Source organism: Lacerta agilis, chromosome 2 (assembly GCF_009819535.1).
Source record: "Lacerta agilis isolate rLacAgi1 chromosome 2, rLacAgi1.pri, whole genome shotgun sequence".
NCBI lineage: Eukaryota > Metazoa > Chordata > Lepidosauria > Squamata > Lacertidae > Lacerta > Lacerta agilis.
In genome coordinates this window covers 32,101,119-32,114,593 of record NC_046313.1, presented here as the reverse complement: position 1 = coordinate 32,114,593, position 13,475 = coordinate 32,101,119, and the positions used below count along the sequence as shown (strand labels likewise).

General features: G+C 43.4%; 1 protein-coding gene across 4 annotated transcripts in view; it reads right to left on the bottom strand.

Annotated features, from left to right (window-relative positions):
* Positions 1–7,197: 7,197 nt before the first annotated feature.
* Positions 7,198–13,475, bottom strand: part of UNK (unk zinc finger) — a 47,346-nt gene continuing 41,068 nt past the window's right edge. For all 4 annotated transcript variants that reach the window (XM_033139343.1, XM_033139342.1, XM_033139344.1 and 1 more), the window contains 2 exons: positions 12,087–12,344; positions 7,198–10,961 (listed from right to left, as the gene is read on the bottom strand). In XM_033139343.1, the coding sequence (XP_032995234.1) occupies positions 10,806–10,961; positions 12,087–12,344 (414 nt within the window). In that variant the 3' untranslated portion in view covers positions 7,198–10,805. The remainder of the gene's footprint in view (positions 10,962–12,086; positions 12,345–13,475) is intronic.

Genomic DNA, 13,475 nt, shown 5'->3' with positions numbered 1-13,475 from the left:
GTCACTGGGAACATTTAAAATAATTACTCAGGGTGGAACCAGCAATTGGATAACCTGGATAATCAGGCTTCCTTTTTTGTGTGTCACCAAATCCCTATTTCATGAAGACTGTGCAGGTTTGTGGCTGTATGAATAAAAAATTGAGATGACAGTATACTACTTCTGAACCTGGGAGTTTTGTTTAGACATCATGACTGCAGTGCCCGCTGCTAAACATGGCCTCCATAAATTTGACTAGACCTGCATTAAAACAATTCAACCAAAGGGTCAGCACATTTTGTGGCTCAAGTGCCATAAATTATGTGCTGTAGGGGGGGCTAGGCGATATCAGCTTTTTGCCAGCCAACCATCGTGGTGGTATACCGAGATGTTGAAAAAGCAAGCTGCATTGGCCTCTGCCCATGAGGCACCTGGTGAAACTGCCTCAGCTCTCACCTTGGGAACTGATGCGGTTTCACCCAGGCGCTCAAGGGCTGGGACAACACAGCTTGTTTGTGCAGCTCAGTTGGAGCTTGGGAAGGTTTCCCCCTCCCCAGCTGAGACAGCCCCAGCGCTCCTGCCACTCACAGGTGAATGGGCAGAGCATCAGGGCTCCTTTAACTGCTTGGCTGAGGCAAGGGCAGCTGTACACTCCTCAGTTGAGCAGTTTAAAGATGCAGAGGGAGGAACAAGCTGTATCGGCGCCTCGCCAATACAGCTTGTTTCTCCCCTTGCATCGTATGAGGGCAGAGTGCAATGGCGGTTCCAATCAGCGGCATATTGCTGGTGAAACCGCCACCACTCTGGAGTCCCTTTGCTAAGCAGCGCCCGCTGGAGGAACTCTTGACTCCCTCCAGCAGATGCTGCTAGCAGAGGGACTCAGGAGCAGTGGTGGTTTCACCAGCGATATACCAGAGTGAAACCGACATCGCGGTCTGTTCCTCATATATTGCCCAGGCCTAGCTGTAGGAAGTCCTTTTGGCTGTTGTGAATCTATTCCTTATATGTTTCAGTGGGTGAGCCTGAGCTCCAGTACTGTATAAAAGGGAGAGGGGAGGAAATGCTCAATCTTCTACCCATTTCACCCTTTGATATCCTATTTCCCCCATGTCATCTCTTTCCTTATGTTAGTAACCCCAAACACTTTAGCCTTTCCTAATTGGGAAGGCGTTTTAATTGCTTGATCATGTTGATTGCACTTCTCTGCTTCTTTTCTAGCTTTGTGATGTCCTTGTTGAGTTGACATGACCAGAACATGCACATAGTAGTCTAGAGGTGGTTGCCCCTTTGTTTTGAGAAGGACATTATTTTATTGGCCATTTTGAAACTGGGCCCAGCATGAAATCTGCCTTCATTCCTACACAGCAATGCCATTTTTATTGTGCAATCCATCATGACGGCAAGTTTGAGTCCCAGGTCAGTTTAGAATTCTATCAGTATATATGTGAAGTTATTTTTTTGCCTCATTGTGCACTACCTTACATTTCCTTTTGATTCCATGTGCCATTCCGTTGGTTATGAAATATGTAGTGGAAAGGCTAGTTTGGGGCATCTCACCTGCCTGCAGAATTGTTATCTTCCACAGACTTGACCTCCAGAACACTTATGACTAAATGAAGTAGCAGCACTCCCATCACAGGTCTTTAGCATGGCATAGTACTTACCTCCTCCTCCTCCTGTGATAACAGTCTCTTCTTTCTACCTGCGGAGTCCGGTTTGTCAACCAAATCTTGATCCAAAAAAGGATCTGTCATTTTACCCCAATCCAACTAAGTTCAGGCAGAGGCCTAAGGAAGTCACCAAAAGTAAATGATGCCTGTAAGATCACTTCTCTACCTATTTGTTTAACCCTGAGATGCTTCTTAAAACATTAGGGAAGCAAGACTTCAACTTGTACAAGCCATGATTGTGCTACCTATATAAAGCGTCTTGCTCTACATCAGGGTTGGGGAACCTGTGGCCATCAGCTTCTGCTTGACTCTAACTCCCCGTTAGTCCCTGGCTGTATTGCCAACAGTCAGGGATGATGGGAGTTGTATTCCAGTGACACCTGGAGGGTCACAGAGAGGAGTGCGTGTAAAAATAATTTACAGTGCAAAGGTATAATTTATATAAGCTGCCCCAGCCTCTATTTAGTGCTTATTGTCAGCCCTCAGACTGAAAATGGTTCTTCATCCCTGTTACAGAGACAAAGCATAGAAAGCACATGTGCATAGTAATTAACATATGTGTAGATCACAGCATGTGCTGGTCTTACAAGTAAATAAGTCACTAGCTAGCCTCCGCTGCAGCAGCTTCTATGTAGTGATTTCATGAAGTGTGGATTGATCCTTCTGCCTCATCTAATTAAGATTAGTTGAGTCTCTGGTTGAATCTTTATTTCTCCAGAAAGGCTTGCCTGTGGGAACTACCTTTCTAGTTCAACGATTGACCAAAGAACCTACATTCTAGCACTGAGAAGCTGTCTGTGTCCCATCTCTCTCCAGCCTGCTGCTCCATATGCTTTAGTCAGTAGCACAGAGTGAATGTTCTGGCATCCAAATTGGTGACCCATTACTTATTCCTAATCATTCACATTTTGGGGCTTTGTTTACGCAGCCAAAGGAGAATACTAGTAAGCGAGCACAGGGGATGGGCTAGAATCACTATGGAGACACAATTACAAAAACAAGACAACTTGGACAGATAGCAAACACAGATACCATTATGCTGGGGGGAGTCAATATGGTGACTTACAGAGGTTGCTGAACCATCCCTTACTACTGGTCATGTTGACTGGGGTCGATAGAAATTGGAGGGCACCATGTTGGCTACCACTACAAATGGGATAGCTACATACTAGTTCAGACAAAGTTAATTATGCAAAACGTTCCACTGAAATCAATGGGGCAATTTGGGCTAAGCAACCACTGGGTCTCAATTCAATCAATAATAACTGATTCAATCAATAACTGATTCAATCAAAAATAACTGATTTCAATGGGTCTTACAGATGACTAAATAGCTGGATTAACATTACTGTATTAAATTTCCAAAAAAAGAGTTTGCCATGGTCCAAACCCAGAATTCTCAAATTCTCTCACTTTATTCTGGATTCAAGATTTTGGGAGGCCAATTACAAAATGTCTTTGTTTCTCTCTCTCTCTTGTGTTAATGGAAAGAAAGAGGAGACAAGACACTGCTGCACACAAATTTTGAAGTGAGAAGAGTATACGGAGATCTCTGGGTTAGGAGTTCTAAGTAAGGAGATAAGCTTTCCCCATTTCCAGTTGGGTGCTTAAAAAGCCAACTGAGGAAAAGTTCCCATTCAAAAGCAGATTCTCCCCAGATCTAGAACTTTGTTTCCATGGAATCCAAGATACTGTTGGAGGTGGTGTGTTGGAAGATATTCCGAGATACTTAGTGGTTGAGAATAAGGACTTTCTTTTAAGCACTGTCTTTATAGCTCAAAGGATCTTTCACAAAACCCTGAAACTGTATTGTATCTTGAGCAGTACGAGGGATATATTTATACAGTCGTACCTCGGGTTACGTACGCTCCAGGTTACGTACTTTTCGGGTTACAAACTCCGGAAACCCGGAAGCGCAACCCAGAGTGCAAGCAACGTGCAGATGCACAGAAGCGTTCTGTGCAGTTCACGCATGCGCAGATGCGTTTGTGCATGCGCAAACCGCTACTTCCGGGCTTTTCGCGCGCTTGTTCAGGTTGCATACTTTTCGGGTTATGAACTGTAACCTGGAACCAATTACGTACGCAACCCGGGGTACCACTGTATAAAATACAGTAAATTGGATGGGTTCTATCTTTGCAGTCCTCTAGTTCACAGGCTACTGTTTCTATATAACCAACTGGAAGGCGAAAAAAGATGTGATTGTGCAACATTCCTGGCCTAAAATCTACAAAGAATCACTTCTGGCACAAGCTCCATGAGAACAAAGGGATCGTGTTCATTTTACCATGGTGCAGCTGCTTCACATACCTGCCATTCACTTCATGGAGCTTGAACAGGAGACCTTCCTAGTGGAATGTTAGGCAGGTTCCACCCCCCCCCAACCTCTAGCTTTCAAGTAGAGATCAAAGGTACTAAGAAAACTCACATGGACACCACATATACACTCTAAAACACACATACATATGCACACACAAAACTGCTGCCTTTTTTTCTTAGCAAAAAAATAAAAAAATTTATTGTCTTCTAGAAAATCCATCCTGCCCTTGGAAATTGTGACACAAGATTGCATTTTTTTAAGCTCCACATGCAAATCCACTTTGCCAAGAAAGAGTGTCTAAAACCAGGTTTTCTGGACAGCCAAACACACATATATACAGAATACGAGAAAGAACAACAGCTGAAATCACAGTTCCGCATTACAGTCTATAATAATGGAATCAAACACCACATTGTACACACCACCTATTACCTTTTGGCTGACTTCTACACAGACTTGAGCGGCTCTCTGTCCCAGCCACCCTCCACCCTCCCCTGCCTAGGAAAATCCAAGGAGAGAGACTGGTTCAGAATTGCCACCATAAATACTGTAGTGTGTAATTTTAAGAATTTATATAGAATGTATTTATATATTTTTTTCCTTTCAAACATTGGAAGCTACAGAGTGGGGAAGCCCCATAGAGATCTTTTGATCTACAGTCACCAGTTTGCAGGAATACTTCACTTATAATACTTTTCGCCAGCAACATCTACTTTCTGGTTGCATTGCTCTAAAGGCTGATATAATCCCGGAGGGGAATCGAAAGGAGGAAAAAAAATGAGGAAAAAACCCCCACACTGGTAATAAATACTTTTCCTTTTCAGGGAAGGAAACAATATGGGAAAGTCCTGTCTGTCTTGTGGGACAGCACTAAACTGTTGAGTCCTTTATGTCATTCCATGCTAAGGAAGGAAATTCTCTTCATTTGTCTGAGCTGTGCAGCTCTTGAAGTGGCTCAGGTTAAGCTTGGAGACCGATGGAAAGTTAAAAAGAAAAAGGAATTTTCCTGTGAAGAATTCTGTTGTAGGGTCTCTGGCTCTGTTTACATGTGATGCTAAGTGATGGTTTAGCATTAGAAGGACAAGCTGAAGGAAACCTTGGGCATGTATGCTCTGCCTGCCACCTCCAGCACTGCAACAAGGAGGAAACTGGAAGCTTCTGCTTGAATATTGCAGCCAAACCGTAAACTGAGGTTAATTGTAACTATGGTTAGGGGGGGAGGCAGCTTTATAAACCATGGTTTGAAGTTGCTTTCACTATCTGCAGTTAAGACTAAATGTGGATTATCCAGATTCAAATGTCACAAGAATCTGTGGTTAGTCTAAAATGGAAGTGAAAGCTTGCAAATTCCTCCGTGTGAATGCACCAGAGGAAGAGACTACAGGGCTGCAGCTTAGCCATATAACACTGAGCCATCACTTAAGTGTTACGCGCAAACACAGACCCTGTGTGCTGCATGTAGGCAATTCCCCACAATAAATTATGTTCGGTGCCGTTTCCCCCTCTGCTGAAGTAGGGCAGTAGAGAAGCCCCAATGTGTGGAAATTCCTCAGCCCCACAAAGCCAATCATTTTAAAAGAAGCATATACAAGTTAATTTGTAACACTTACTTCTCTACTAATTCTTCAGCTACCTGATAGTTCTCTACTGCTAATCAAGGTAAGTCTACCAGCCTTTTTGAATACTCTGGTTTTTGCAACCACAATATTCCCTTGTCTAGTAAAATTAGTCAGAATTAGCAGGTCCTCCCCAAACCTTTGGAATGATTTCCCCCCCTAATTAGGCCTTGGCATAGAGGCCAGAGAGGGAATACAAGAGGCATTCTGCTCAGAAGTGTGTGAACTTTCATAATCCAAGCACATCTCCTTGGGCTGTCCATTTAGGATGATTTACTCTAGCACCAAATAATAGCTTTAGCATCAGGCAAAACCCAATCACAGAATCCCGTTGGCCTAAAAAACCCCCAGTGCTGAGCAGGTACTATTCAAATCAGCAACTACTAGCTCAATCAAGATTTGCTTTTGGTTAAAAAAAATGCACATTTCCTCTCATTCATGGTTCATCCCACCCTATCCCGGTAAACAAAAAATTCCTATGCAGAAACCTAATCCAAAGTTACAAAACAGATTGGTTTTGCTCTTCCATTTGGTACCTAACGAACGCATTCACATTTCAGGTATTTCTTTTCAATATTAAAATTCATAGAAATCTAGGCTTTCTTTTTTCTAAAAAAAGTGCGTCTTAAAAGAGCTAAAGAATGGGATAGAGAAGCGTGGGCTTCTACGATTCCCAGGTGTGGATAAAACCAGCCTGCTGCTATGTCCTCGTGCCTATGCATTATACTGACAGAGACGAGGTAGAGGAAAAAGCATAATTGGATGGGGAGCAGTCCGGAATTTGTGGGGTTGGGAGATTATTTATTTTTTAAACCCCATTTTGGATTCTTTGGTCCTTCACAATAAAACAGAAAGATTGTGTTGTGGCACTAAATGTAAACAGGCTTTTGCCTCTGGTATAATTTCTCCCCTGCATCGCACCAGCAAAGCAATTTGCCTAGGGGGTGTTGTGGGGAGTGGGAAAGAGGAATCTGATAACCAGCAAGATTCTATAGAGTTGCCAGGCCTTAAAAACAGGACAAAGAAACTACCTCTAAGTTACACTTGAGGAGACCAGTGACACATCTAACACCCTCTGTAGGATTCTGTTGGAATTACACAAAGCTGTGGCAATTCAGGACTAAACAAATCGCCCCCCACAAAATCATCGTCTCACTATGGACAATCACATAGAAAGGCAGAGGAAGCAATAAAACACAATGTTTACAAAACTAAGTGTTACAAACCAGTTACCACCAAAGAGCCTGAAAATGGCTGCAATTCTGTATAAACACTGTAGACCCAATTCAAAGAGTTTATTTCCTATGATCTTTAAGTTAGTTACCAAAATAGTTTAGTACATTTTATTTCCAGCAGAGTATTATTACTCCCCCATAATTTAAATTTGTGTGTGTATGTTTTAAAAATGTTCACATATTTTAAACAAACAAGCTTTCCTTAAGACTGAGGCATATTTGCTGGCCTTGGAGACCAGGTAAGCCCCATGGCACAGACATTCAAAGGCTACAACCAAAAACGAACACAACCACAAGAGTCAGCCAGCAGCGTCTCTCCATACAAAAAAGAAAAGAAGCCAATTAGGTGTTCTTTAAAAAAAACAAAAACAACAGATACTAGTACAATATACACATTGAAAAAAAGCATTTTATCAAACATAAAAGTTAATTAAAAAAAAACCTAAACAGAGCTGCACTTTGAGATCATCTGGGAATGCATATTAGCCCCCCAAATATGGGAGGGTGGAATTGTGGAAGCAAATCTAATGATGTACTTGCATTAAATATGAAAATACTTCAGAGGAAAAACCTGACAGTGAGTAGCTGGATTACCCTTATGAAAAAGAATGATAACTTAGAGTTTCCAGTGCTTTTCCAGGTTGGGGAAAGGTGGGCCAACTACTGCAAATGAAGCAAAGACTGGTGAACAAGGGAGTGAGATTATAAATCTAAATATTACACTTTTACATGTTAAACAAACTCCCCAGTTCAAAATGACAGATTAGAGTCCTTCTGGACTGAACCGTTGGTTTTTGTTGCCTACAGGCTGTTGCAATGTCTGAACAAGTCAAAACAAACTGCAGTAGGAGTTCTACCACTCAGGAACTGCAGGACGACACGTTTACTGGATACAAGCTTAACACAAAAAATATTCCAAACCACAAATTTCAATGAAAGTCAGTTGGATTTAGGCCCCAATATATATTCCTGGAAGCCTACCACACTTAATCAAAGGTTAACACATAATCAGTGAGTTAACACCATTTGTAAAACACTCTGGGAAGAGTGCAAATTTAATCTCAATGGAAGTTATTAGTGGAGGCTGCAATCCTAAACACATTTACTAGGGGGCAAACCCCATTGCATTCAATGGTACTTACTTCTGAGTAAACATGCTTAGGATTGCACTGTAAGTTTCATTTTTAATAGGTGTAGTTAAGTGCTGCTCAGAGCTAGGAAACCTTATTCATTCTGGCCCACATGCTCCGATAATCCATCTGATGGTTGCTTGGGACCCAAAGAGATTTCTATCTGTTTAAAAAGCCTAACCTATGAAATGTATCCCTCAAGGCTAGATGCACTGTGCCAAGTAAGATATGGGCAATATAAACAGTAGTCAATGCTGTCCATGACAAATGGTTCCCCAGTTTTGTCTGGTGTAAGTAGTTCTCTAGCAAGTGCACACCCAATATTAAGGAGGAATGCATTTATAGACTCGGGCTTTATGGTCGTTTTGGTCTTCATGGAAGTAGTCTAATGCGGGTACCCAGCCAAATAAGGGCATTTGCAGCTACACTAAGGTGACCCAGAGTTAACAGAGATGCTAACCCAAAGGGACAACTAGAATATCTTGTAAGATTGAGCAGAGCAGTAGAAAGGGCACGTCTGCATGGGAGCGTCTCTCATTTTTGGCTTGGTGCTTTTAATGCCAAAGCAGAAGGGCAGGAGGGTCAGGCCCCCACCAACTCCAGAATTACTCTCTGGACTGTGCAAACAGTGTATCACATACATGCCTGATGAATGTTCCCATCTGTTGGGGACCAGTCTCAAGCCTCTGGGCTACAAAGAGTGGACTGCGCACAATTCAAATGGATCAAACATAACTGATCCCAGACGCAGCCTAAGACTATAGAAAGCCTTGTGTGTCCCCAGATCGTCTATAGCTAAACAGGGATCACAACCAACCATATCCTCCTGCAAAGAAGACAGGCAAGCTTCACCGGAAACCTAAACTAGTGAGGAGTAAGATAGAAGAGTAAGAAGGTTTCCCTAGTCAGAAGGAAAAGGAATGTATTTGAGAAGTGAAACACTGTGGACTCTGGGCAACCCCATCTTTTCTTGTCTACAAACAGCGCTTTAAGTATGGCCTCGTGGCATTCACTATAAATCTTTCAGAAGAATGTGAAGTGGATTAGGAATGTAACTCCACTTGACACCTAAGCAGCTAACTAATCTTTCAAGAGAGGATATTCCAATATCTTGGATTCTCGGTTTGCCTGCTCCCAGTTCTGCATTTTGTAAATCTATTTCTTGCCACTGGAAACATTTTCATATTGGGGTCCCTGAACATTTGCAAAATTCTGTGTCCCATGGCTGTAAATTTAAGATTATTTCTTCTTCACATTATCTCCGCTATTACTTTGCAGAAATTACATCTGAAGGGAATCCATGCTTCAATTCAGTATGCAACTCCAAATTTTTGGCAGCAAGATAGAAACACACAGTGTTAACTTCTGAAAATGCCCTCCCCCTCCTCTATCACATTCTACATTCCCCAAGTTCATGGTGGTGCACCACAACTTACTGTATGCTAGCAACACAAAGTGCTGTCCAGGGCAAACAGATGAGCTTGCTCTGTAAAAAACCTGAATGATTTTTTCTTAACGCTCAAAGCAAAAAACCAACCCTTGTCTGAACTATTGGGTAGATATGTTACACCGCGACACTGGTAACAGCACCATTTGTGGTATGGGAACAGCAGGGGAAGAGACATATTATTTCTACCCATCGAGAAGTACCAAGTATTAGGTTTGGGGTGAGTAACATGGCATCAGCTGACCAAATGTAGACCAACTGAACATTGTACCCTCTAGCCAGATACTTGACCAATATCCCATTTCTGCAGTCCCAGGCAGGGAGACAAAAACAGGAAACTGATTTAGTCCCAAAGGGCCACCCTACCTAACTGGTGGGTCACAGGTTATGCAGGCAGACTAAAAAGGTTTAAAAGGTTCCACCTACCTCCATTTAATTATCAATGAAAACAAAGCTTAGGAAGAATACCCCGGCCCCAACCTCCAGCAAACAACAAGAAAAGACACAGGCTATTCCAAAGAGGGCCTTCATCATTTCACACTTCCACCTCTACCTGCCACCTAGAATGCCTTCCATTTGCATTACCCACAGCTCTGAAGCACATCCTAATTGCCAAGAGAATACAGACCACCAACTCTGACTTTTCCTCTTTACGAAGTTCCACTGATAAGTAATGCTTTTGAGTAAAACTATTGTGACTACTGGCCTGCCATCACTGGTTTGTTTGAAATTTTGCTCCTTTTGTTGCTTTGGTAGAAACCTACAAGTGTGTAAAAAGACTTTAAAAAAGCGAGTGCTTGTTTTTCAAACAGATATCCAAAGATCCTCACCCATACTGAAGGCCAACAAGAGTTCTGAATGCCTGAAGCTCTCAACGGGGAAGAACTGCAAAGGGGATTCTCTTTTTGTTAGGCTAAGAGCATGACAGCTGCTTTAAAAAGATGAAAATGATGATGAATTAAGAGCCAAGAGGAGGAGGACGAAGACATGATCAGAAATTTGATTTCCGTGTCTCTTCTCCCCACAGATCCAGTCCTCACCCTGGAAAGCACTTGCAAGCCCCTCTTCCCCTTCCCTCTAAATCTTTATTCAGAAAAGACTAAAAAAGGGTTACATCCTAAATAGGAAAGGGGGGGGGAGAGAGGAAACAAACTCTGCAAACTGCCCTTTGATCTACATAAAAACAGCCATAAAAGTCCCTAAGGAGTTAGAGTTAGCAGGACTGGGTGGGTGGGGGAACCTTTAAATGGGAGATGCAAAGTATTAAAAAGTGCTCTGCAACTAATTTTTGTTTTTATGTATATATATATATATATTCATATATATATTCATATTATATTTATATATATATATATATAAAGTTAAAAAGTTCTATGTGTGATATGCTAAACCAAATGTCCTAGTAGGGTCACGACTGGAGAGTGTGTGGCCTGTTGGGATGGCAGATGGGGCATTCGCCCTCCTCAGCACACGTTTCACACAGCACAGTGTGTTGGCACGGGAGTACCACCCGGTTCTCTTCCTGGCACTTGAGGCATTTCACCGACTGCATCTGAAACACTGCCTGGAAAGAAAGAAAGGGGGGGGCAAAACCAAAGTGGGTTGTCAGCAAAACAAAACGGAGCCCTGGTATACTCAGGAGACAGCCGTTAAAGGGTCAGAGACATTCACAAGCTTTAAGGAATAGACAAGTGAGAACCCACAGACATTTTCAGGAGCGTGGTGGAAGAAACTGGAGTACAAAAGATGTGGATGAGTCCTTTGCCTCTCTCTCTGCAACCGCCTCCCTGTTCCTATGCCTGACCTGGCTTACCCCCACCCCCCACATCCCTCTCTCCTCTTCCCGTTACCTGTTCTGAGAGTTCCTTTGGGCAGACAGCATGCAAAATGACATAGAGGGCAGCCGTGCCTCATGAACTTGGCATATATCTAACTCCTGGCAGTGACTCCTCCAGCCTGCTGGCTCTGTTAAGTCACTGAGGGAAGAAAGTGGCTTAGGCTGCAGCCAGGACCAAAGGTGCATAGGATACAGCTGTTACTCCTCTTGCCTAGCAAGCAGCTCTATGGAATGTGTGGGCAGGAGGACCCACCCCCCACTAAATTGTCTGTGTTCATTCCCGCAGTGAATTCAATCCCACCCACCCCACCCCCACCTCACAGGGAAATGTGTATATGCAGCACTTGTGCAGTATAGGTTTTTTTGGGGGAAACCAGATGACATTTTGACTCCCCCACCCACCCACCACCCCCAAAATCAATGCTATGGGGCTGCAAATGTTTTTAAGGCAGTGTCAAGTTACGTACTACCAAATAAAATCCCTTTCCACCTTCCTTCAACCACCCGGAAATATGGGGAGTCTGTGTGTGCCATTTCAGCACATTCTACAGGCCCAAGTCATTACATGGGAGCCCAACGTGGGTTTTGCTTTCAGGTGCCAGGTATACCATCCAGAGGGAAACTCCCATTCCTATTATCATGTTATAAGACTTGCCTGCTAGCTAAGAGCATTCTAGTATAAAACGGCACCCCCTCATCCAAGAAAGAATGGGACATTTCATGGTTGCCAAGTCTATGGGGTTCAAAATATACCATGGATTAAAAATGCAAACTTCACAGTTGCGGCTTTTATTAAGGATTCAAAAAGGAAGCCAGGTTAATTGTGGGACAAGACTTCTCACTCAGACCTACCTTATCAACTCTTTCCAGGTTGGCACGCAGCTGTTTTTGGAGGTTATAGAGTGTGGAGAGGGAGAGGGTCTCTACATCAGAGAGTGAACGCAGGAACTGAGGGTCCTGGCCAGTGTGGATCCTCTCCACTTCCTCCTGGAGTTTCTTCACTTGCAGCTCCAAGGCCTCCCTCTGCTCCCGGGCTACCTCACATTCTATGGTTGCCGTGTTGGCACGATCATTAGCCTCCTCAGCTTCTTTTTTCCAAGCATCACAGGCCTGTGTATCCCAAAGGAAAAGTCATTTGTAATTTGGGGAACAGTGTGGGGGTGGGGTGGGAGATTAGGGTGTGAAGTGAATTATCTCCTCACTTGGCTTCACTCCACTGCTTGAATAGTTTCTCCAGCATTCTATTTAAAGGCTTTGTATATGGAGCAGATTTCTTGTATCTATACAAACTCCTGAATCAACATGAGACAAAATATGGCAAATTTTCCAAGCAAACATTGTGGGCACAGTACTGGCAAGATCCTGGAGTGTTTATCTTCTCAAAAATATATTCACATGGCAAGAAGGTACCATGTATCTATTTTGGTGGTGATGGGGGAGGAATTTGTATTTTATTATTGTAAGCATAATAAAGCAGTTAAAGTAAAGTAGTAGTAGTTGTGTACTTATATAGATTATTTTAATAAATTGTTCCCCTGAAGCTTGAAAGGCAGCCTTCTCCAGCTCTGGGCATTCTTGTTTGCCCCTGTTCTTTCCTTGCGGCACAATAATTGCCCAGAGGTGGAATGGACAGATTTTTGGGAACACACCCCTGAGCTAATGAGATCCTTTCAATCCGCACACACAGAAGTGACACAAAGGTTTTCTAACCCAGGTATCCACATTTTACCATAACTCCTCTATAGGTTATTTTAGCTACATGGTTTTGACATAAGAACAGGAAAAAAACAAAGTGCCTTGAAGTGGAGCATCCAGCCTGCCCAGCTGTTATGGACTGGCTGGATACAGAAGAATGGTGGGTGGCACCAGCTGGGAAACCCCCAAAAGAACCCCCAGGGCAATCAAGCCCACAGCCAGGGGATTGGTGGTAGGACAACAATGTATGGTCAGAGGGAGTAGCGGGAGCAAACTGGGAGGAGGAGGTGGTGTCGGAAGCTGAAGAGGCCACAGGGTTTAGTGAGCAGGAAGAGGCTGTGGCAGAGAGCACTCCAGAAGCAGAGGCAGAAGCAGAGTGGGGTCAAGAGGCAGAGTAGGAGGGGCAGGCTGCAGAAGAAGCCAGGGAGTCTTCCCCTCCTACTGCAACCAGCTCCCATCCCTGCTGGTCTCCCAAACCACACAGAGAAATGAAGAGGGCAGAGCAATGAGATACAAGGTGGCAGAGCCTCAGGCTGCTGGGGAAGG